Source organism: Tachysurus vachellii, chromosome 13, assembly GCF_030014155.1.
Source record: "Tachysurus vachellii isolate PV-2020 chromosome 13, HZAU_Pvac_v1, whole genome shotgun sequence".
NCBI lineage: Eukaryota > Metazoa > Chordata > Actinopteri > Siluriformes > Bagridae > Tachysurus > Tachysurus vachellii.
In genome coordinates this window covers 6,397,023-6,418,788 of record NC_083472.1, presented here as the reverse complement: position 1 = coordinate 6,418,788, position 21,766 = coordinate 6,397,023, and the positions used below count along the sequence as shown (strand labels likewise).

General features: G+C 41.5%; 2 protein-coding genes across 3 annotated transcripts in view; one reads left to right on the top strand and one right to left on the bottom strand.

Moving 5' to 3' along the window:
* Positions 1 to 474: 474 nt before the first annotated feature.
* Positions 475 to 4,170, bottom strand: dnajb9a (DnaJ heat shock protein family (Hsp40) member B9a). Of its 2 annotated transcripts, none has more exons than XM_060885601.1 (3): positions 4,011 to 4,170; positions 2,784 to 3,014; positions 475 to 2,381 (listed from the first exon to the last, which is right to left on the bottom strand). In XM_060885601.1, exons 1-3 carry the CDS (start codon positions 4,027 to 4,029, stop codon positions 1,951 to 1,953), a joined length of 681 nt encoding a protein of 226 aa, XP_060741584.1. In that variant the 5' UTR covers positions 4,030 to 4,170; the 3' UTR covers positions 475 to 1,950. The 2 variants fall into 2 exon arrangements, with proteins under 2 accessions (XP_060741584.1, XP_060741586.1); XM_060885603.1 differs by having other exon boundaries at positions 2,784 to 3,019; positions 4,015 to 4,133.
* Positions 4,171 to 5,463: 1,293 nt separating this feature from the next.
* The window catches only part of si:dkey-219c3.2 (transcription initiation factor TFIID subunit 4), a 40,104-nt gene continuing 23,801 nt past the window's right edge, over positions 5,464 to 21,766 (top strand). The window contains exons 1-11 of the mRNA XM_060884831.1: positions 5,464 to 6,745; positions 7,682 to 7,842; positions 8,416 to 8,496; positions 8,597 to 8,758; positions 9,023 to 9,145; positions 9,628 to 9,717; positions 12,279 to 12,458; positions 12,552 to 12,627; positions 12,737 to 12,848; positions 17,210 to 17,379; positions 20,571 to 20,701. Coding sequence (XP_060740814.1) covers positions 5,464 to 6,745; positions 7,682 to 7,842; positions 8,416 to 8,496; positions 8,597 to 8,758; positions 9,023 to 9,145; positions 9,628 to 9,717; positions 12,279 to 12,458; positions 12,552 to 12,627; positions 12,737 to 12,848; positions 17,210 to 17,379; positions 20,571 to 20,701 — 2,568 coding nt within the window. The remainder of the gene's footprint in view (positions 6,746 to 7,681; positions 7,843 to 8,415; positions 8,497 to 8,596; positions 8,759 to 9,022; positions 9,146 to 9,627; positions 9,718 to 12,278; positions 12,459 to 12,551; positions 12,628 to 12,736; positions 12,849 to 17,209; positions 17,380 to 20,570; positions 20,702 to 21,766) is intronic.

Here is a 21,766-nt window from a genome sequence, read left to right as displayed (position 1 = left end):
AACTACTCCTGAAGCTAATGGAAACTACACTTCCGCGTTCCTCTATTTTTGAACGTATTTTCTATGTATAGCTACAGTAGATTTATTGAAAAAAAGTTATTTATTTATATATATATATATATATATATATATATATATATATATATATATATATATATATATTTTTTTTTTTTAATTCAATAATATAGTATTATTTATTATTAGTAATTATTTTAATTCAAGAACAATTGTTTTTCTTTTACATTGTGCTCAACTCAGTTTCTCTAATATATAAGATTTTTAAACGATTTGCTATCAGGGACAGTTGAAACCAAATAACCTTTTATAAAGTAAATATTTAAATTAAATGTTCAGTGTTGTCAATATGTATAATAACTTTTGTGCTTTTGAATAACTTTAACAGTGTCAGAAATTTACTAACGCTACTCTTAATATCATCACTTTCCCCCCAAGAAGAAAAATTCACAAGCAAAGTGCATTTTCACATTTTATTCCACACAAGAATATTATGTAAAATGTTTGCTTTAGAATATAGACATTCATATATATAATTGTAGTTATATTTAGATATTTCACCTCTATCCATAGGATTTATGTAAGTGCTTAATGAGTCAACTCAAAACGGTGACGCGTCCAGCAATTAACGACGATATAAACAGAACAGCTGGCTTTAACATATTGCACAAAAACAGAATGATTCAACGTGGGAGATCAGGTAACAGGTGATACAAGAACATGACTGAATTATAAAAGGAGCACTATATGTGGTACTAAGGTGTTTCATGCATTTTAGGGGATTTTCAGATGAATGTTTAAAGCTACATCAGTGTCTTTTGGGGGATTGTTTATATTGTACTTAATCTCATTATCCTTGACAAATTTTCCAAACAATAATCATTAGGTCAGCATTCACAAGTTCATTCTTCATGTCATGTTTGGTCTTTCACGTAATAAACACATTTAACAGAACGGCGTGCCGCTTACTCCATATGAACATTTATTATTGTTTATGCAACCTTGTAGGACATTTGAGCCTTAACCACTCGCCTTCATATTTCTATTTAACTGTAGGAGAATATTATTTCTAACCACGGGCAAAAGCACAGTGTGAAAAGCTGCCGTCCGAGACCTTTCCAGCTAGCACAACATGTATTCACAAACTGAACATATTAGAATAGAACAGAATAGAAAGCCAGAATCGTGGCCAGTGATTACTTTGATGATGACGGAGAACATGTGTGCTACATGATCACATCCTCTTTCATTTCGCCTAGTCTGAATTAATGAATTTGACTAGCCAACTACCTTACTACTTACTTATGTTGTTATATTATTCCAGCTACAATCACAGGTCTTTGTCTAGTGCACTAGGTTTCTAGACAACCGAAACGCAGGATTGGGAAGCACACACACTGGTATATAATGGGCTAAATTACAAATCTATGCTTTGTTCAGCCTGATTAATGTCAAAAAGTATTTGCACATTAATTCCCAATGCAAAAAAGTGCTAGCTACATGCTGTTTATCTGGAATCCCATCACATATGTACAGATATTTCTTTTCTCTTTTTATCAGCATTTTGCAACAATCCTTTATAAACAACAGCAGTATAAACACTGTCTGATTACAGTCTAACTGTTTATCCTTTTATGCTTTCTTTGATCTGAATGGCAGGCTTAAACCTCATATGTGCGAATATTCATCAAACTAAATCCAATCAGAATTTGACACAAAATCATACGACAGGAAAGGCTTCAATGTTTTGTAATTCTGCAAGAAGTGGGTTATTGTTGTCAGTTAATAAATTGAAAATCCCTAATAGTGCTCCTGGTCATAACTTTGAGCTTCAATCATCTCAGCAGCAAGTTGATCATTTAGTGATGTCTAATCCAGACAAAATTAGCTTAACTATAGGTGAGGAGGAAACTATAATGAGGAGTCCGTTTGCTCTCAGGATGAGGTACAGTCCGTGTAAGTGGTCACCATATTCCCCCTCCTCTGAGTCACAGTCCTGCAGTGCTGCTTTGCCATGCCTTGAAACCTGCCCTCAGTCCGCTTGGCCTGTCGGTCAAATGTAAACATTCTCTCCATGTCATCAGACAGATCCTCAAAGAAGCCGGCACCGAAAGCTCCTTGGAAGTGCCTCTTGTGGCGGTTGTGGCCGTGCTGGTGAGCCCGGAAATTCTCCTCGAAATTTCGTTTAGGGCGTGCGTGCCTGTTGTGGCTGTAGATATCGAAGTCTCTGAACATGTCCTCAAAGTTAAAGTCAAAGGACTGCTGGAAATACTGGTGCCCTCCTTTCACGTCTTCGCTGGAGAAAGCACTTTGTCTAAGCCGATCGTACTCGCGCCTCTTTTTCTCATCTGACAGACATTCATATGCTGAAAAAAAAGAGAATAGAGTTTAGACTGGACTCTGATGACCTGACTGAACATAAGAAATAGAAAGAAGGAAAATTTCAGAGATAAAGCAGCTGATCAAACTGAATTTTCAAGGTTTTTAAGTATACACAAGGAGAAGGGATGTCATACACTTTGGAAAAATGTAGAGGTGTATATGAGATGTGTATAAGGTGTGTACGAGACTGGTTTTTAAAGCCCAGTCCCTAAGGAATTCTGATCAATCCTGCCCCCTTATGCAGAAAGTTGGACTTGCAGAAGTATATGATGTTTAAAAAAGTTACGATTAACATACAAACTTGGCCATAAACATTGTGACTGTAATCTTTTATATATTAGTGCACTGTACAGGTATATTATAAACTGTTTATTATAATGACTTACCCTCAGCTATTTCCCGGAACTTTGCCTCTGCATCAGGGCTCTTATTCTTGTCTGGATGATATTTCATGGCAAGCTTGTGAAAAGCCTTCTTTATCTGACGCTCACTGGCATCTTTAGGTACACCCAAGATATCATAGTAGTCCTTTCTGGCTAGTATCAGTTCTGTTATCATCAGGATGCACACAGCAAACATTAGCGTCGACTGCACTGTAGCCATGCTCTTGTTTGTGCCTGTTTGATTAAAAAAAGAAGAAAAGACAGATAGAGATATTGGTCAGTCTACAGGCTCAATAGTTAGATTAACATCACCTCACCATTAACTTTTTCAAAACAATGATTGATTACTTGTCTACATGCTACTTTTTTTTTTTAAACCCGGTCCAGCGATCCTCTTCCCTTTTGTGTCTGGCCGTAACTCCCTAAAAATATCCCCTAACAACCTCCTCTGTTTCTTCGAGTAGAAAGCTTCTCAAACCTTTTTTTTTTTTATTTTATTTTTAGCCAAGCACCTGTTTAACAAACTGTAAAATAAATTCCAATGACCCTTTCAGTATGTAAGACCTTGCACACAATTTAACAAATAATATTTTTAATATTTTGGAACCAATGATTTCTCTTCCTAACATTTCCATACAGGTCTGCATTGATTCTGGTGCTTGGACTCTTGTGATTTCAAGCAATGCTTCTTGTGGTTGTGATTTCAAGCAATGCTTCCTGGAGTGCATATTAATAATCACTGGTGTAGAGGATGTGATTGTACTGAAAACTCAAAGCCTGTGTATTCCACTAAACCATTTTCTTACCTCTCTCTATTTCCACTCCTAGGATTTCTATAAACTACAACATAGTTAAAATGACAATACAAGCTTCTTGACTTCCATGACGTCACTGTATTATTGAAAATTTAGAGCCAATGACATAATAAGGTTTCTAACTCTAACTGTTTTTACTCATCTTCTCCACCAGCATATGTATACTACAGCTAGCTACAGAACCGACAATCAACACACCGTCTGCTTATTTACTTCCAGACATCAATAAAGCTGAAAGTTAAACATAACGTCAGCTAGTCGCCCTGGTGTCCATGAGCTAACAGCTAAGCTAATGCTAAAACAACCAAATGTATCATTAACCTAGCAACAATTACACTAATAAAGACAATGACGCTTGAATAAAACGCAATTATTTCCAATACATTATAAAAAATAAAAAAAAAAAGAATGCTACCGTTAATATAGACAGTCATCGGCGGAGCACAGATAGCGGTTTGCTTTCGTTTCCATTCCAGGCAACAACACGAAGCGCAACGTCATTGGTTGGATTTGTACAACGTGACCTTCACGTGCGCCCGACGACGGCTCGTGCAATAGTCAGCAATGTGGCGCAGAGCGAAGCAGAGGTGTAATGTGGAGTTGTTGTACTTCCGTTTGTGCGTCAGAGAAGATGACGTATTTATAGCGAATAAAAGGACGGAACATTTTTACCGACACTTTCAGATATTTAACACATTTGTATCATTAAAAAAATTGAACAGTAGTGAATTTAAAAGTAAATAACCCAATTCGAAATATGTTTTAAATATTTTAATTTTAAAATTTGTAAACGTCCATCATGCTTTAAAATAGTAAACAGTATTCAGCTACATTACACTGTAGTAAACTCAAAAGATTATTTTAAATTACATAAATACCTTCTCCATCTCTATTTACTGCCTCTTTCTCAAGTACTATGTAAATATGTAAATACTTACAATTTAAATTTTTACTGTTCTTATGCAAGCTATGTATGTATGTATGTTTGTATGTATGTGTATACAGTATGATATGTATGTATTTGTATATATGTGTGTGTATGTATGTGTGTGTGTGTATGTGTATGTACAGTATATATATATGTGTGTGTATGTATGTGTGTGTGTGTATGTACAGTATATATGTGTGTGTGTATGTATGTGTGTGTGTGTGTATGTACAGTATATATGTGTGTGTGTATGTATGTGTGTGTATGTACAGTATATATGTGTGTGTGTATGTATGTGTGTGTGTGTGTATGTGTATGTACAGTATATATGTGTGTGTGTATGTATGTGTGTGTGTGTGTATGTACAGTATATATGTGTGTATGTATGTGTGTGTATGTGTATGTACAGTATATATATGTGTGTGTATGTATGTGTGTATGTACAGTATATATGTGTGTGTGTATGTATGTGTGTGTGTGTATGTGTATGTACAGTATATATGTGTGTGTGTATGTATGTGTGTGTGTGTATGTACAGTATATATGTGTGTGTGTATGTACCAAGAGCACCTTAAAAACCACAACAAATTCCTTGTGTCTGCTCACACTTGGCGAATAAAGCTGATTCTGAATAATAACACATGTAGAAATGACCGAATGATTTTAGAGAACACAAACAAATAAAACATTATTCAGCTCATACAGTATTTCCTGATGAACAGCAGTTTAAACAAAGGTTGTATTTGTTAAACACTTTAGATGGTTTTAGTGGATGATTTTATGTTTAAAAGATGGAGCCGCCTCAGTAATATAACAAATATCTTTGTCAACTGTTCCTTTTTTTAACCTATTTGTATTAACAGATCAGTTCCGTGGACCCACAACACAGAACCCCTTACTGCACGTACGAGTTGTGACGTCACCACGCCCGTTTCCCACAATGCACTTCTCGGCAAAACAACGCACGCGCACGGCACGCTCTGTCGAGCGTCTTCCAAAGATGGCGGGCGTCCCAGATCCGCTGGAAGATATGCTGTATTCAGAAGTGGACGAAAAAGCCGTCAGCGACCTCGTGGGTTCGTTAGAGTCGGAGCTCGGAGGTCAGAATAAATCTCAGAGCGAGGCGCGGAGGTCAGGAGCACCCGAGAGCGGAAATAACAACTTAGGAAAAGCCCAAGCTGCTCAAGCGGGAACCGCATTGGAGGCGCGAGCGTCAGGACCGCACAGAGTGGAGGTAAAGCGGGAGAACGGATCAGAGAGGACACCGAGCACCAACTCTGTCTCTGTCTCTACCACTCTGAGCACCGGGGGGGTGATGGCTACCAACCGACTTCAGCCAAACAGCACGATAGTACCAAAGCCCGCTGTACCGGGACCCGCAACTTCTCCGAACTGTTCAAGTGACGCAGCAGTTGTAGCATCATCATCATCATCATCATCATCAGCTACCAATACTCTTACTAACACAAATCACATAGCTTCAACTATCCGCGCCGTTTCCTCCAGAGCCCTGGCTGGAGAGAATGGCAGCAGTGCCACTGTATCTGTCGCCTCTGCTGCTCCTGCTCCTGCTCCTGCAGGCGGATTACAGCCCGGTGTGAACGGGGCTGTCACTGGCTCTGGCTTAGGCACCGACAACAGCAACACATCCACTTCCAAAGGCACTAATGGTACTTTTCTTGCTACTGCTGTTCAGCCTAATCATGTACTGTCCCAGCCTGTGAGTGTATCAGCTCCTCAGACAGTTCCTGCTGTTGCTCTGCACCGACCTTCCAACATCTCACCCAATCCCAGTGACCCTAAACTCGCAGCCCCTGTAAGCGTCGCCTCTGTCCCAGCCCCTGCGCTGACTTTTTCCAGTGCGAATTTGATAAAGACGAACCCCCAAACCCAGATTAAGACCATTGTCCCGAATCAGCTTGCTGGTTCTCCTGTAGTTGTGCGGCCTCCTATAACCGGTACACCCGTGCAGTCGGATGCAGTCAGTACCTCGCTTACAGTGGTGAGTACACCGTCAGTGCTGGTAAAACCAGAAGCAGGACTTTCCGGGCAGGCTGGGGGTATGTTGAGACCCGCTGCTCTGTCTCCAGCCGTGAGCGCTGCACCTGTGCGAACTGGGGTTCCTGCGGCACCTGCCCTGAGGGCGGTGGCACCTCAGCTTACGGTCAGACCTCAGCAACAGACTACGATTCAGTTACCACCTGGATTCACTATACCGCCGGGTAAGTCTGCAGACACCACGAGCATCATTTCCAATCTACCCTTATGTCCTCCTGGATTTTTCTGATCTCTTATGTGATTGTCTGTTTTCCTTCATGCTGGTTTTCTTTTTTGGTAACACAAATTTATTTCATGAACGTTGTTAAAATCCGCAAACTAATATCTCAGCTATTTATTAGACCCATAGAGTTTGACAGACAGCATATATTACGGTTAAACCCATTTAATTTAACTGACCACTCAGAAGAATACAATAATATGCGAACTCATATGATAATGATTTCATTACGATTTCACTTTGCGGTTCATTTTGATTTCAGTCGCTGGAAATAAATTCCAGCTCTCCACAGATCTACTTTAAAAGCCAGTGTTCTAATGAACAAATCTTTATCGGTAATCTTTTCTTTATTCAAGAGATAAAGTTTTAATTATTTTAACCTATGAATGGAACCAAAGTTTTCAGAAAAAGTGAGCCCAAAAGGTTTAGTTCGTTAACAGCTTTCATTTCTTATTACTTTACACACCTGCTTTTGTGCATGAACTACACTCTTATTGTAACAGGGCTTTTACTTGTCAATAAACCGTTGGTTACAGAAGCAAAACAAGAAGATTGAAATAATAGAAAATAGTTCATATTGCTATTCATATTATTAATGCAAATGTAAAATTTGGTCAGACATTGTGTTCAGATTCATACCTGAAGGTTATGAATTCAAAATGATGATGAGCTCTCTGTCGCTACGGTATTATGTTAGGGAACATCAGGAACTGATTTATAGACAAATCTAAAATAGCGGCTGATTCAGTATGGTCGTAATAATACGAGTGCTTATCTTGTTCGAGGTTTGTGTTAAATGATCCTCAGTGCCGCAGAGTCATGTTCCTGCTTCCTGTTTATTTTGTGAAAGTTTTGATGAGGTTTATCATCTGTGCTGTAGGAATGGTGCTTGTTCGGACCGAAGCGGGCCAGCTGGTGCTGGTTCCTCAGCAGGTTTTGGCCCAAGCGAAGGCTCAGAATCAAACGAAAGCGACACTGTCTCCGACGCCTTCAGCGACCACCACCGGAACCACAATCCGAGTCACCACCCCTCTGCAGCAAGTATGTGAAAACTCTCTCAGCAAAACTTGGTGATAAACTTGGTACCTTTTGCCCTTTCTCTTACATGTTTACATGTACCTTACATTTGGAAACACTGAATCACATAAATGAACTGTGATTCATTGTGATTCAGTAAAGCTTTAAAGAAAATCTGCATGCGTATTTTTTCATCCTCCAGGGTTTTAATGTTTTGAAATCTCCTGAGGAGCTTGTTATTTCAGAATTACTGCAGGTTTCCTGCAGACTTGGGCCAAGAGATGTCATGTGATGTCATCACAACATGCAGTCAACCAAAGCCCTCTTTGCTTCATGTGCCAAACATGAGTACAGCATTGAAAACATCACAGAAAGTAATTCATGGGTAGAGGTTTCAGCAAAAGCAAGCATTTTTGGCCTTAGCAATCACACAAAGAAACTCTGTGAAATCCTGTAGGGACTGATTTTCTAGCTAAAGATACCAAGTACAAAATGTGTACACAAAAGGATACCAAGTGTTGTGATCACATGCAGTAACGGCCCACATTCTCTCAGCTCTCAGGATTGTGTTTTTAAATCTAAACTCTCGCATTGTAGTCGCCAGTGACATCCCAAGCCATCCGACCGATTCCGCCTGCACAGGCTAAAGTGGTCCAGGCAGCCAGCCCTGCTCTACAGGTACATGTCCTCTTCAACTGCATGGAACTTTGTCAGGTTTATATGGGATGTTTGGTACACTGCAATATTATGTGTGTGTGTGTTGTTTGTGTTTTGTTAGAAGACACCATTAGTGACAGCTAGCACTGCTCCGAAGCCCAGCGGCCCCACTGTGATCACAACCGGAGCTCGTGTTCAAGCTCCGAATCAGACGCTCCTGAAACCGGCAGCCACAGTCCCGGCACCCACCGCACCCTCTACGGGAATCACCGGCCTCTCTCAGGTAGCCTTTATGACCTTTTTTGAAGAGTTCAAGTTTCTCTCAACACCTTAACACCTTTTAAAATATATTTTAATTTTCAGCTTGGCAGAAATTCATCCTTTTGCCCAATCTCTGGTACTTAATATTATAATCTCTTATAGAAAATGGCACAGAAGCTTCCAGGATCCTTTATACAGGATCAAACCCATCCATTTTTCCGATTTGTATTTTTGTTGGAGTGCTTCCAGGTGATCTGATGTACTCATTCTCCATAACATGTTTCAGGAAATGCAAGAGAATGTGAAGAAGTGCAAGAATTTCTTAGCAACGTTGATCAAACTGGCATCCCATAATTCCCCCTTGCCGGAAACGTCAAAGAACGTGAAGGCGCTTGTGCAGGATCTGCTGGTGAGTAGCATCGCTGGGGCTCAGATCAGATTCCACTTGATTATGATCGTGCGGTCAACGTATATAAAGTCAATGAAACACAATTAGCTTCTGACCAGAAGTACACATAGTGCTAGGGTAAATATGAGAGTGGAAGAGTGTGTGAGCAATGTGTTGGGGGAAGTTGAGTGTGTGTCTTTACATTACACTGTAATGTAACTGTTTACCATCGCACCTTCATCATGCTCTCTAATACAAATAAACAAGCTCCTGTGATTTCTATCCAGTTACAGCGTTTGTGGGGAATTCTGTTATTGTACTGTACACTACCGTCTGTTTTTTCTCCTAATTTTTCTTAAATCACTCGTTTATGTATTTTTCTGTTGTTCTGTACTAGAGATCTGTGATTTTTGTACTTCTCTCACCCACAGAACAGTTACAGTCATCATGTAGGATGTATAGTAATCCTCATCTGATGAAACACTGCGTTTATTTCTGTACAGGATGCCAAAATCGAGCCAGAGGAATTTACAAATCGTCTGCAGACGGAACTGAAGTCGTCTCCTCAGCCCTACCTCATCCCCTTTCTGAAGGTAGCGTCCTTTCGCTGTCTCTTCCTCCACAGAGTTGTGGCATTAAAGAAAATAGACTCGAGGCTTGTAGTCATGTCTCTTTACTCTCTGATAAACAGCAGATTTACAGATAATGAGAGAAGAGTTGATTTTTTTTCTTTCTTTGTTTTGCCGTTAAGGTAAGGTACTTTGTTATTGTAAAGTGAAAGTGACGTGACATACAGCTAAGTATGGTGACCCATACTCAGAATTCGTTCTCTGCATTTAACCCATCCAAAGTGAACACACACAGCAGTGAACACGCACACACCCAGAGCAGTGGGCAGCCAGTTATGCTGCGGCGCCTGGGGAGCAGTTGGGGAGTTCGGTTCCTTGCTCAAGGGCACCTCAGTCGTGGTATTGCCGGCCTGAGACTTGAACCCACAACCTTAGGGTTAGGAGTCAAACTCTCTAACCATTAGGCCACGACTTTGTATACAATACAACGAAATTTAGTTGCCAACTCTCAGGCAGCAACAAAGGCATATAAACATAAAACGATGAATAAATTTAAGTTAGAAGTTTAAAAAAAAAAAAAAAGGATTCAGTGTAAATAGAGTACACTGTAAAAAATATACATGATTTCACATAAGTGTAATGACTTGCTTTTCTGAATGTATCCTGTCACTTCTATAAAGTGACTAGGTGCACTGTAGTGTGTGTCACAGCAAAGATACGTAGATTTAGTGTTATTTGTCCTAGGGAGTAGTAGATAAGGTCCTTTAGTGATGTAGAGGGAAGGAGTAACAGCAAAGCATTGGAAGTGGAAGGGTTGTTGATCTGCAGGGAGGTGACGGGGTGATGGCAGCTACTGCTTTCTGGGGGGAAAAAGCTGCTCCTTAGTCTGTCGGTGTGTGAATCGATGGCTCTTATACGACGTCTCATATGAAGCGACATCATGAATGCCTTAAATGAAACCACATCAGAGTTTTAAAAATTCAAGACACAACCTTACACAGGGAAATGCTTGATCTCACTGTGTGTGTCATTAAAATAGAACCAAACTGTCACTGTGGGTGTGTGAACATGAATGAATGGCAGAACACTAAGTACGACTGTTATGAATATAGTGCAGTCTGAGTGTAATCCTGTTGTGTTCTCAAAGAGCTCCGTTTAGCTGAGTTTGCTGTGAATTTTACCAGCACAGGACATAAAGGCTGCTAGATTAGGTTTAGAAAATGAAAGTTAAAGTTCAGTCTGTGGTTATCACAAGGACAAAGACACCTAAAGCACAATGCAAATTCTGTAAGAAACAAATCTCAGATTTTTGAAGATTTGCTATCAGCTATAAAGCCTTACAGTTTATAGCCATTAATGACCAAAAAGCCCTACTACTTTTAGTTTGAAGTTCCATTGAATGATTTAAGTGACTTCCTGTTATCTTTAATTATAGCTGTTATAAACAGTTGTTACACTCCATAACGAAGCCTTCCATAACTGTTAAATAGACATCCTGTGTTTGCTGAAAAGATCTCACCAATAGCAAAATATTTTTGTTCTTTCTTAACTAATTTATTTCTGTTTAGCTGTTTATTTGAATGAGTGGGGGGCACGGTGGCTTAGTGGTTAGCACGTTCGAATCACACCTCCAGGGTTGGGGGTTCAATTCCCACCTCCGCCTTGTGTGTGTGGAGTTTGCATGTTCTCCCCGTGCCTCGGGGGTTTCCCCCGGGTACTCCGGTTTCCTCCCCCGGTCCAAAGACATGCATGGTAGGTTGATTGGCATCTCTGGAAAATTGTCCGTAGTGTGTGAGTGAATGAGAGTGTGTGTGTGTGCCCTGCGATGGGTTGGCACTCCGTCCAGGGTGTATCCTGCCTTGACACCTGAGATCGGCACAGGCTCCCCGTGACCCGAGGTAGTTCAGATAAGTGGTAGAAAATGAGTGAGTGAGTGTTTATTCAAATGAGTGCATTAAATAAACATAAGACTTGTAGCTGATCTAAATAAAAAGAAAAGGTAAAAAAGTACTGGACAACTCACCTGGCATAAATTAGTAACTAGTTAGCATTATATTCGGGTGCCAGTTCACGGTGCGCTCAAGCTGCTTCCTGCTTTAAATTCTGCTTAACACACGTTTGGAATAAATTCTGCTTGAATGAAAGAAAACTGGAGCTAACAGCCCAAAGTTTCCTGATTGGATAAAATTTATAAATTAAAAAAAAAGTTGTTTGAGGTGTTTTGTTCTTTATTCCAGTCCACTAGATGTTTTATGGCGTGTTTACTGGAGATTGTGATTGAACATCTAACTGCACTTACTTTAGTCATCATGCTGTAAGGTCCTCATATCATCGAGCTGATCACTTTATCAAAGTTTCTTTTCCTCTTCTCTCACACACACACACACACACTTGCACTTAGGGATCGAATCACAGATGGTGTTTAGACAGCAGCACACCTGGCCATTTGAGCAGACTCTAATACACACCTGAGAGAGCAGTGCCGATGGGGATCTTTAATTTAACCTTCACCAGTGCAGTGTGATGTAGTAGTGAGTAGTAAGAGGACCATCTTGTGTTAAATTTTGTTGTTTGTGTGTGCACAGAAAAGCCTGCCTGCTCTGCGGTTGACACTGTTGAACTCGCAGCAGTCTCTGACCCAGCTCGCTCAAACCCCCTCCAGCCCACTGACTGTGAGCGCCATCAAGGCTCCGCCCCCACGCTCCATTGTCACCACGTTGCCTGTTGTCCGCCCCACCGTCTCACAGGACCAAGCTGCCCTGATGGTACTGTCCAGAAACATTGTTAAAATAAGGGATGAGATCAAACAATTCACTACAATCACTTAGGGATTTTCACCTTTTTTTTCTCTGCTTAAGGCTGTGAAGAGGACAGGAGCACAGACGGGCCAAGTTCGGATGCCCATGGTGATCACCCAGTCCATCCGGCCTCAAGGTGCGTGACTTTTACACGATAAGAGAACGCTTTTGTGAACTTGACCCCAATCAGTAGCAGCATGGTCTAGTTAGTGGACGCAGTGCAGTGTGCTGTTTGTGTGTTGCAGGTGCTGTGGTCAGAGGGCCAGCAGTACAGGTGAGGGGTCCAATGGGCATCACCATGCAGGCTTCAGCCAATCAGAAACAGAAGCTAAATGACCCAGGAGGTGGAACATTCAGGTACTTGTGCTAAACACCTTGTGTGTGTTTGTGAGAGTAAGATGTGTGTTTGTGTGAGAGAGAGAAGTGTGTGTGTGTTTGTGAGAGAGAGAAAAGTGTGTGTGTTTGTGAGAGCGAGAGACGTGTGTGTGTTTGTGAGAGAGAGAAAAGTGTGTGTGTTTGTGTTTGTGAGAGAGAGAAAAGTGTGTGTGTTTGTGAGAGCGAGAGACGTGTGTGTGTTTGTGAGAGCGAGAAAAGTGTGTGTGTGTGTGTTTGTGAGAGAGAGAAAAGTGTGTGTGTTTGTGAGAGCGAGAGACGTGTGTGTGTTTGTGAGAGAGAGAAAAGTGTGTGTGTGTGTGTGTTTGTGAGAGAGAGAAAAGTGTGTGTGTTTGTGAGAGCGAGAGACGTGTGTGTGTTTGTGAGAGCGAGAAAAGTGTGTGTGTTTGCGAGAGAGAGAAAAGTGTGTGTTTGCGAGAGAGAGAAAAGTGTGTGTGTGTTTGCGAGAGAGAGAAAAGTGTGTGTGTGTTTGCGAGAGAGAGAAAAGTGTGTGTGTGTTTGCGAGAGAGAGAAAAGTGTGTGTGTGTTTGCGAGAGAGAGAAGTGTGTGTGTGTTTGCGAGAGAGAGGAGTGTGTGTGTGTTTGCGAGAGAGAGAAGTGTGTGTGTGTTTGCGAGAGAGAGAAAAGTGTGTGTGTGTTTGCGAGAGAGAGAAAAGTGTGTGTGTGTTTGCGAGAGAGAGAAAAGTGTGTGTGTGTTTGCGAGAGAGAGAAAAGTGTGTGTGTGTGTGCGAGAGAGAGAAAAGTGTGTGTGTGTGTTTGCGAGAGAGAGAAAAGTGTGTGTGTGTGTTTGCGAGAGAGAGAAAAGTGTGTGTGTGTGTTTGCGAGAGAGAGAAAAGTGTGTGTGTGTGTTTGCGAGAGAGAGAAAAGTGTGTGTGTGTTTGCGAGAGAGAGGAGAGAAGTGTGATTGTGTGTGTTTGCGAGAGAGAGGAGAGAAGTGTGATTGTGTGTGTGTGAGACAGAGAAATGTGATTGTGTCTGCGAGAGAGAGAGAGAGAAGTGTGATTGTGTCTGAGAGAGAGAGAGAGAAGTGTGATTGTGTCTGCGAGAGAGAGAGGTGTGATTGTGTCTGCGAGAGAGAGAGAGGTGTGATTGTGTCTGAGAGAGAGAGAGGTGTGATTGTGTCTGAGAGAGAGAGAGAGAGGTGTGATTGTGTCTGCGAGAGAGAGAGAGAAAACGAGAGAGAGAGAGAAGTGTGATTGTGTCTGCGAGAGAGAGAGAGAGAAGTGTGATTGTGTCTGCGAGAGAGAGAACGAGAGAGAGAGAGAGGTGTGATTGTGTCTGCGAGAGAGAGAACGAGAGAGAGAGGTGTGATTGTGTCTGCGAGAGAGAGAACGAGAGAGAGAGAGAGAGAGAGAGGTGTGATTGTGTCTGCGAGAGAGAGAAAGAGAGAGAGAGAGAGAGAGAGAGAGAGAGAGAGAGAGAGGTGTGATTGTGTCTGCGAGAGAGAGAGAGAGAGAGAGAGAGAGGTGTGATTGTGTCTGCGAGAGAGAGAGAGAGAGAGAAGTGTGATTGTGTCTGCGAGAGAGAGAGGTGTGATTGTGTCTGCGAGAGAGAGAGGTGTGATTGTGTCGGCGAGAGAGAGAGGTGTGATTGTGTCTGCGAGAGAGAGAGGTGTGATTGTGTCTGCGAGAGAGAGAGGTGTGATTGTGTCTGCGAGAGAGAGAGGTGTGATTGTGTCTGCGAGAGAGAGAGGTGTGATTGTGTCTGCGAGAGAGAGAGGTGTGATTGTGTCTGCGAGAGAGAGAGAAGTGTGATTGTGTCTGCAAGAGAGAGAGAAGTGTGATTGTGTCTGCAAGAGAGAGAGAAGTGTGATTGTGTCTGCGAGAGAGAGAAGTGTGATTGTGTCTGCGAGAGAGAGAGAGAAGTGTGATTGTGTCTGCGAGAGAGAGAGAAGTGTGATTGTGTCTGCGAGAGAGAGAGAGAGAGAGAGAGGTGTGATTGTGTCTGCGAGAGAGAGAGAGAGGTGTGATTGTGTCTGCGAGAGAGAGAGAGAGGTGTGATTGTGTCTGCGAGAGAGAGAGAGAGAGGTGTGATTGTGTCTGCGAGAGAGAGAGAGAAGTGTGATTGTGTCTGCGAGAGAGAGAGAAGTGTGATTGTGTCTGCGAGAGAGAGAGAGAAGTGTGATTGTGTCTGCGAGAGAGAGAGAAGTGTGATTGTGTCTGTGAGAGAGAGAGAGAGAAGTGTGATTGTGTCTGCGAGAGAGAGAGGTGTGATTGTGTCTGCGAGAGAGAGAGAAGTGTGATTGTGTCTGCGAGAGAGAGAGGTGTGATTGTGTCTGCGAGAGAGAGAGGTGTGATTGTGTCTGCGAGAAAGAGAGAAGTGTGATTGTGTCTGCGAGAGAGAGAGAGAAGTGTGATTGTGTCTGCGAGAGAGAGAGAGAGAGGTGTGATTGTGTCTGCAAGAGAGAGAGAGAAGTGTGATTGTGTCTGCGAGAGAGAGAGAGAGAGAGAGGTGTGATTGTGTCTGCGAGAGAGAGAGAGGTGTGATTGTGTCTGCGAGAGAGAGAGAACGAGAGAGAGAGAGAGGTGTGATTGTGTCTGAGAGAGAGAGAGAGGTGTGATTGTGTCTGAGAGAGAGAGAGGTGTGATTGTGTCTGAGAGAGAGAGAACGAGACAGAGAGAGAGAGGTGTGATTGTGTCTGCGAGAACGAGAGAGAGAGAGAGGTGTGATTGTGTCTGAGAGAGAGAGAGAGAGAGAGGTGTGATTGTGTCTGAGAGAGAGAGAACGAGAGAGAGAGAGGTGTGATTGTGTCTGAGAGAGAGAGAACGAGAGAGAGAGAGAGGTGTGATTGTGTCTGCGAGAGAGAGAACAAGAGAGAGAGGTGTGATTGTGTCTGCGAGAGAGAGAGAGAGAGGTGTGATTGTGTCTGCGAGAGAGAGAGAAGTGTGATTGTGTCTGCGAGAGAGAGAGAGGTGTGATTGTGTCTGCGAGAGAGAGAGAAGTGTGATTGTGTCTGCGAGAGAGAGAGAGGTGTGATTGTGTCTGCGAGAGAGAGAGAGAGAGAGAGAGGTGTGATTGTGTCTGCGAGAGAGAGAACGAGAGAGAGAGAGAGAGAGAGAGAGGTGTGATTGTGTCTGCGAGAGAGAGAACGAGAGAGAGAGAGAGAGAGAGAGAGGTGTGATTGTGTCTGCGAGAGAGAGAACGAGAGAGAGAGAGAGAGGTGTGATTGTGTCTGCGAGAGCGCGAGAAGTGCGCGTGTGAGAGCGCGAGAAGTGCGCGTGTGAGAGCGCGAGAAGTGCGCGTGTGAGAGCGCGAGAAGTGCGCGTGTGAGAGCGCGAGAAGTGCGCGTGTGAGAGCGCGAGAAGTGCGCGTGTGTGAAGCCTGTGTAGTGTAATAATAACCGCAGAACTGATATTTATTTTATTTATTTACTTTTTTATTTATTTAGCTCCTGCTGCTTCTTGTTTTTATTATTGTTGAGCAACTCAGTGAACAGTTTAGTTTTTATCACCTGCTCTCTACACAGATATGTTGTGATTTAAAATAAAATAAAGAGTTCAGGTTTCACTCATGTGCACAAGAGCTTAAAGGGGAAGTGTGTAATAAAAAAAAAGGTTTCACATGCTTTGAGATTCAGGCTCATGTGAGCCGTTTTCCTGTGAGCGATTCAACGAACTAGAATTGATTCATTTCTTCCTGTTTGTAGTCTGAGCATCATGTGAGTGTGTGACTGTCAGAATTCACAAAGTAGACGTTTGTGCATGTTTATTTACCAAATACATGCAAAAGTTTCTGGCTGTGACTGGAACAATGATCATCTCTCATTAAAGAGGCCAAACGAAGCCCAAAGTTTCTGTTAAATGTAGTTGTTATGATGGTGGCCACTAGAGGGCAGCACGTCTCTAAAAAGTGTTTTTCTGCAGCGTAGTGAAGTTCGAAATCAAAAAGCAGACACATCTATTGTCTTGACTGAATCGTTTCAGGGATAAGAAACTTATTTTCAGATATCTGATTAAACAGACTGGAGTTCATTTATGAGGATGGTTTATGAGGATCCACCCAGATGAGGATGGTTTCCTCTCAAGGTTTCTTCCTCATATCATCTCAAGGAGATTTTCCTCAACTGTCACCTCAGGCTTGATCAATTAGAACAAATCATTTCTATCCTGAATTGACCTGTTCATGTAAAGCTGCTTGGTGACAATATCCATGCTTTACAGCACTATGTGAATAAAATAAAATAAAATAGAATTGAATTTCATTGAATTGAATTTACCCAGACATTTATTCCTGTTTATTCAGAGTTCTTCATTCAGATTGTAGCTTTATTTGCATTAAGCTGTGACTTCAGGCAATGTAAAGGCTCCCACATGTTGTGTGTTTCAGGGACGATGACGACATCAACGACGTGGCGTCCATGGCAGGCGTGAACCTGAATGAAGAGAATGCTCGTATATTAGCCACAGGCTCTGAGCTGGTGGGTACGCAGATCCGCTCCTGCAAAGACGAGGCATTTCTGCCAGCGAATCTGCTCCACAAGCGCATCCTCGAGATCGGTAGGGAACCCCAAAGTGCACACACTCATTAATATCCAATAATTAGAGTACGCAGTGCATGAATATATACATTTATACATCATAGCAGCTGAAGCCTGGAGCTGCTGATACACAGGTGAAACAATAAGACTGGATCACTGAGCATTAAGAGCGAATGAAATCATTTTAACTGAGCCTGAGGTGAAGCGTTTGTAAACAGCACAGCATCTGTCAGATCTCACACAAAAGCTCGATCAATGGTGACGTGTGCTTTGAAAGAGAACCTTATTGATGCACATCCAGAGTATTTAACCCCTGTCTAAAACAAGACATTGCTGTTTTGAGCCATAGTAATGTATAGGGCATGTTTGTACTGTGTCTAAAATGGAGATTTACTTCCCTGTTTAGTTTGTATCCTGTCTGTGTTGCTGCAGTTCAGTGCTTTATTGCTTCCAAAGCTAAGCCCTCCAGGATTTGGCAGTTTTGCACAAAATTACTCAAGCTCTGCAATATTTGGAGGAATACTTTACATTTCTGCAGGTTTGGGCCGAGACATATAGATTTTCATGATCACAACACGCATCCAGTCAAAACCCTCTTCGATTCATGGGTGTAGAACATGACTACAGCTATCATAGAAAATAATTCAACAGTCATAAAATCTTAGAAGGACTGAATAACGTTTTGCTACAGTTCCTCTCTTAAACTCTGTCAGGTATTAAAAATTTCTTAGCATATAACAAGGTTATATTGTTGACGTTCACTTGTACTGCTGCTTTCTTGATCCTGAGTGGTCAGAAGTTGCCAAATAATTGTCTGAACATTTGTTTTTCCTGTAAGTCAAATTACAGGTTTTTATTAATGAACTTGTTCTAGCAGGCTGTTGTACATTTCAATTGTAGCCGCTATTACACACACACACACACACACACACACATATATATAATTTTTTATATTAAATAGCGATATATAGAGAATGTTGATTCAGCATTAAATAGATAAGTTGTATGATATGATTCATTAATAAATATTAACAGTAGTCCCTTGCAGATTGCTGTGGAGTGTTGTGCTGTTAATGAAGAATAAGTCCACTTTGGGGTGTTAACAGTAAAACTGCTTTGCCCCTTCCTGATTTTTTTATATTTTTGCATGTTTGTCACATTTTAATGTTTCAGATCATCAAACAAATTTACATATTAGTCAAAGATAACACAAGTAAACACAACATGCAGTTTTTAAATTAAGGTTTTTATTATTACGGGAAACCAAAATCCAAACCCACATGTGTGTGAAAAAGTGCCCCCTAAACCTAATAACTGGTTGGTCCACCCTTAGCAGCAAGAACTGCAAAGTTGTTTGCGATAACTTTCTAATGAGTTTGTTACAGCACTGTGGAGGAATTTTAAAAACATTAAAGTGTGACAAACGTGCAAAAAGAAAATCAGGAAGGTGGCAAACACTTTTTCACACCACAGTAGGCAGTATGAGAATTATATAGGAATACAGAATATGTGACAGATCAGTAATGTAAACATAAAGTGAGAGTGTGTGGTAGTGCAAACAAGAACTTCTTTAGAACTTCTGTGCAATATACAGCAGCAGTAGTGTGTAACATACGGATGCTGTGATGACTAACAGTTCCGATAATGCAGTACTTATAGATATGAAGCAGGGAATATAATTATGGTGAGTTGTTAATCAGGGTGATTGTCTGGGGAAAGAAACTGTTCCTGTGTCTGGAAAGAATTAGTGTTAGTGCAAATAATGTTGCATCTGTCATATTTACTGTATCAACAGCATTAACGCATCACACACTACAAGTACTGACAGTCTACATGAACACAGAATGCTCCCTGTTTACCTGTGTTTAGCCTCTCTTGAGTCCACTACGCTTCTAGTGCACTTGTGCTGGCCTTGTGCTCCCTCTCTGAGTCTAATGAGTGCTTGGTGTAGTGGCATCCTCAGGCTGTGTATGAATACTTTATGGGCCTCCCTCTGATGCCTCTCTGTCAGTTTGTCATGTGTGCCGGACCAAGAGAAAGCCTCTGGCCGTCTTCCCGACAAGGTCGCCTCCAAAACGTGCCCTACATGCCAGCGAGCGAAGAAGAAAACGGATTACTGTGAATTTACAAACAAGACAAAACACACGTTGCCAGAATTACACATTCACACGTTACCTGTTTGCCTACAAGGCCTACAGTAATGTGTGAGAGAAGTCTTGTTTATGATTATATGAATTATATCTATATTCTAGTTCTCAGTTCTCATCATTGGGCTTACATGGTTTTATAACTACTTGATTGATAATTAATTTTATAATCTTGTTTTTAAACATGTCCATATTACATGTGTACTCGCAGTAATGGAGGGCTGTGTTGTGTAAGTGCCTAGCTCACATGATCCTCCACAAGGGGGAGCTGTTTCTCAAGTAGCATTTAGCACTGGGCAGTGTGCCGAAATAATAGAAGAGCCTCCAAACTTTCCACAGTACACAACAGGTAGCATGATGTATCTTTTTTCTCAGGGCAAAGCATGAAAATAGCACAAGATGTACAGAACAACAAAACAAGGAAGAGAAATTAGATCCCTAAAGCCACTTTGTAACACTTTACCCATGTCATAGGCACGTCATAACACTTTACCCGTGTCATAGGCATGTCATAACACTTGACCAATGTTTTATAGCCATGTTATAACGTTGTACCATGCTATAGCCTTATAGACATGATATAAACCTGTACATATGTTAGAATGCTATACTCACCTTATAGCCCTTAACCACATTAGAACCCCACAGCAAAAACTCTCTAGAATTTAACAATGTCTCCATCCAGGTTGTTTTCAACCACAAAATACACTTGTGCTGAGCTCATGGCTTAAATAATGTTTTTTTTTTTTAATGAAATACATTTTCGAATCAATTTGTAAGTTTGTGTATTTAATGTGCTTTAATAACAACTGAGTGCTTTAATGGTTTAACCGTCACTATACAAATGAAAAGGCCAAATGTGTTCATCTTTTCAGCTGCTTGCTAGGTTGAGGTGTAACAGGGAGCGGTGGAAACTTGTGTTGTTCAGAAATAACACTGATTTCCCTCTTTTATGCCCACTATTTTTTAAAATTTAAAAAAAAAAAAGGGTTTTATATCTGTTTGTTTATGCCCTCTCTCTCTCTCTCTCTCTCTCTCTCTCTCTCTCTCTCTCTCTCTCTAGCACGTAGCTTCGGTGTGAACGAGGTGATGGCAGATGTGGTGAGTTTGGTGTCCCACGCCACCGAGGTCAGACTCCGTTCCACGCTGGAAAACGTGTCTGCTCTCGCACGGCACCGCACAGAAGCCAGCAAGGTAGGAACCAATCACGGTCCAGCCATTGGTGGGCGTGTCCCTCTGGGCAAGATAGGCAGGATCTGAACACAATTCTCACACTGTTTAAGCTACTATGTGGATCAAAATTGTGCATATATATGCAATCTGGTACCCTTCTTTAGTTTCTCTTGCCCCTGGGTCTTAAAATGCTCAATTTCAAAAGTACTTGCAGAAACAAAAGGGCGAATTAAATAAAACATTGTGGAAAATCAGGCAGATGTGGCAGTTTAAATGCATTTGTTACAGATTAAATGCATTTGATAATACATGATTTCGTTTTGGACAGCACTTTGTCATCCTGAAAAGAAAAAAAAAAGAAGAAAGAATGGAGAAGCTTCTGGAAGTCATGGAATTTCATTTTGATTTTATGTTTGAACTCCAAGCCTGATAATAGCCAGGAGTCGAGTCGGCTTCATTATTGTTAAATGAATGCAGTGAAAATGTCCTGTGTTTATTCTGGTGTTTTTCCTCTCAGCATATACAGTAGCTACTTAGCTTGTGCTGAAGCAACTCTTCCTGAAAAAGCTCTGCTTAGCGTTTAAACACTTTCTAAACTTCCTACAGTAAACACTCTTACCTCTTCATCCTAGTGACACTTTTAATGATCTCACCTGAAGTAGCAATTCATCTGTCTATATAGGAAAACTAGGAAAATGATTTAAATGAGGTTATAGTCACTCACAAACAAGTAAAAAACTTCTCCCTTATGTGTGTGTGTGTGTGTGTGTGTGTGTGATGAATGGAGCGTGTTTTCTAGTTTATGGTTTTGTAGTTGACTGAAAGGAAAGTGCCGAGAGAGTTGAGTCATTTACCTGTGCTTCAAAAGCAGGGCGCACTCGAGCAGTGACTGGAAAACTTGCCCTAGTAGCGAGGCACAGCCACCACACACACACACACACACACACACACACACACACAGAAGCAGATGAGAGGAAGAGAGAAGCAATGTTACTGCTGCTAACGGGCTACAGCCTCAGAAGTGTGTATGTGTGCGTTCATCTGTGTGCCGCCTGGCTTTGGTCCTTATACTGATTTAAGTGGGAA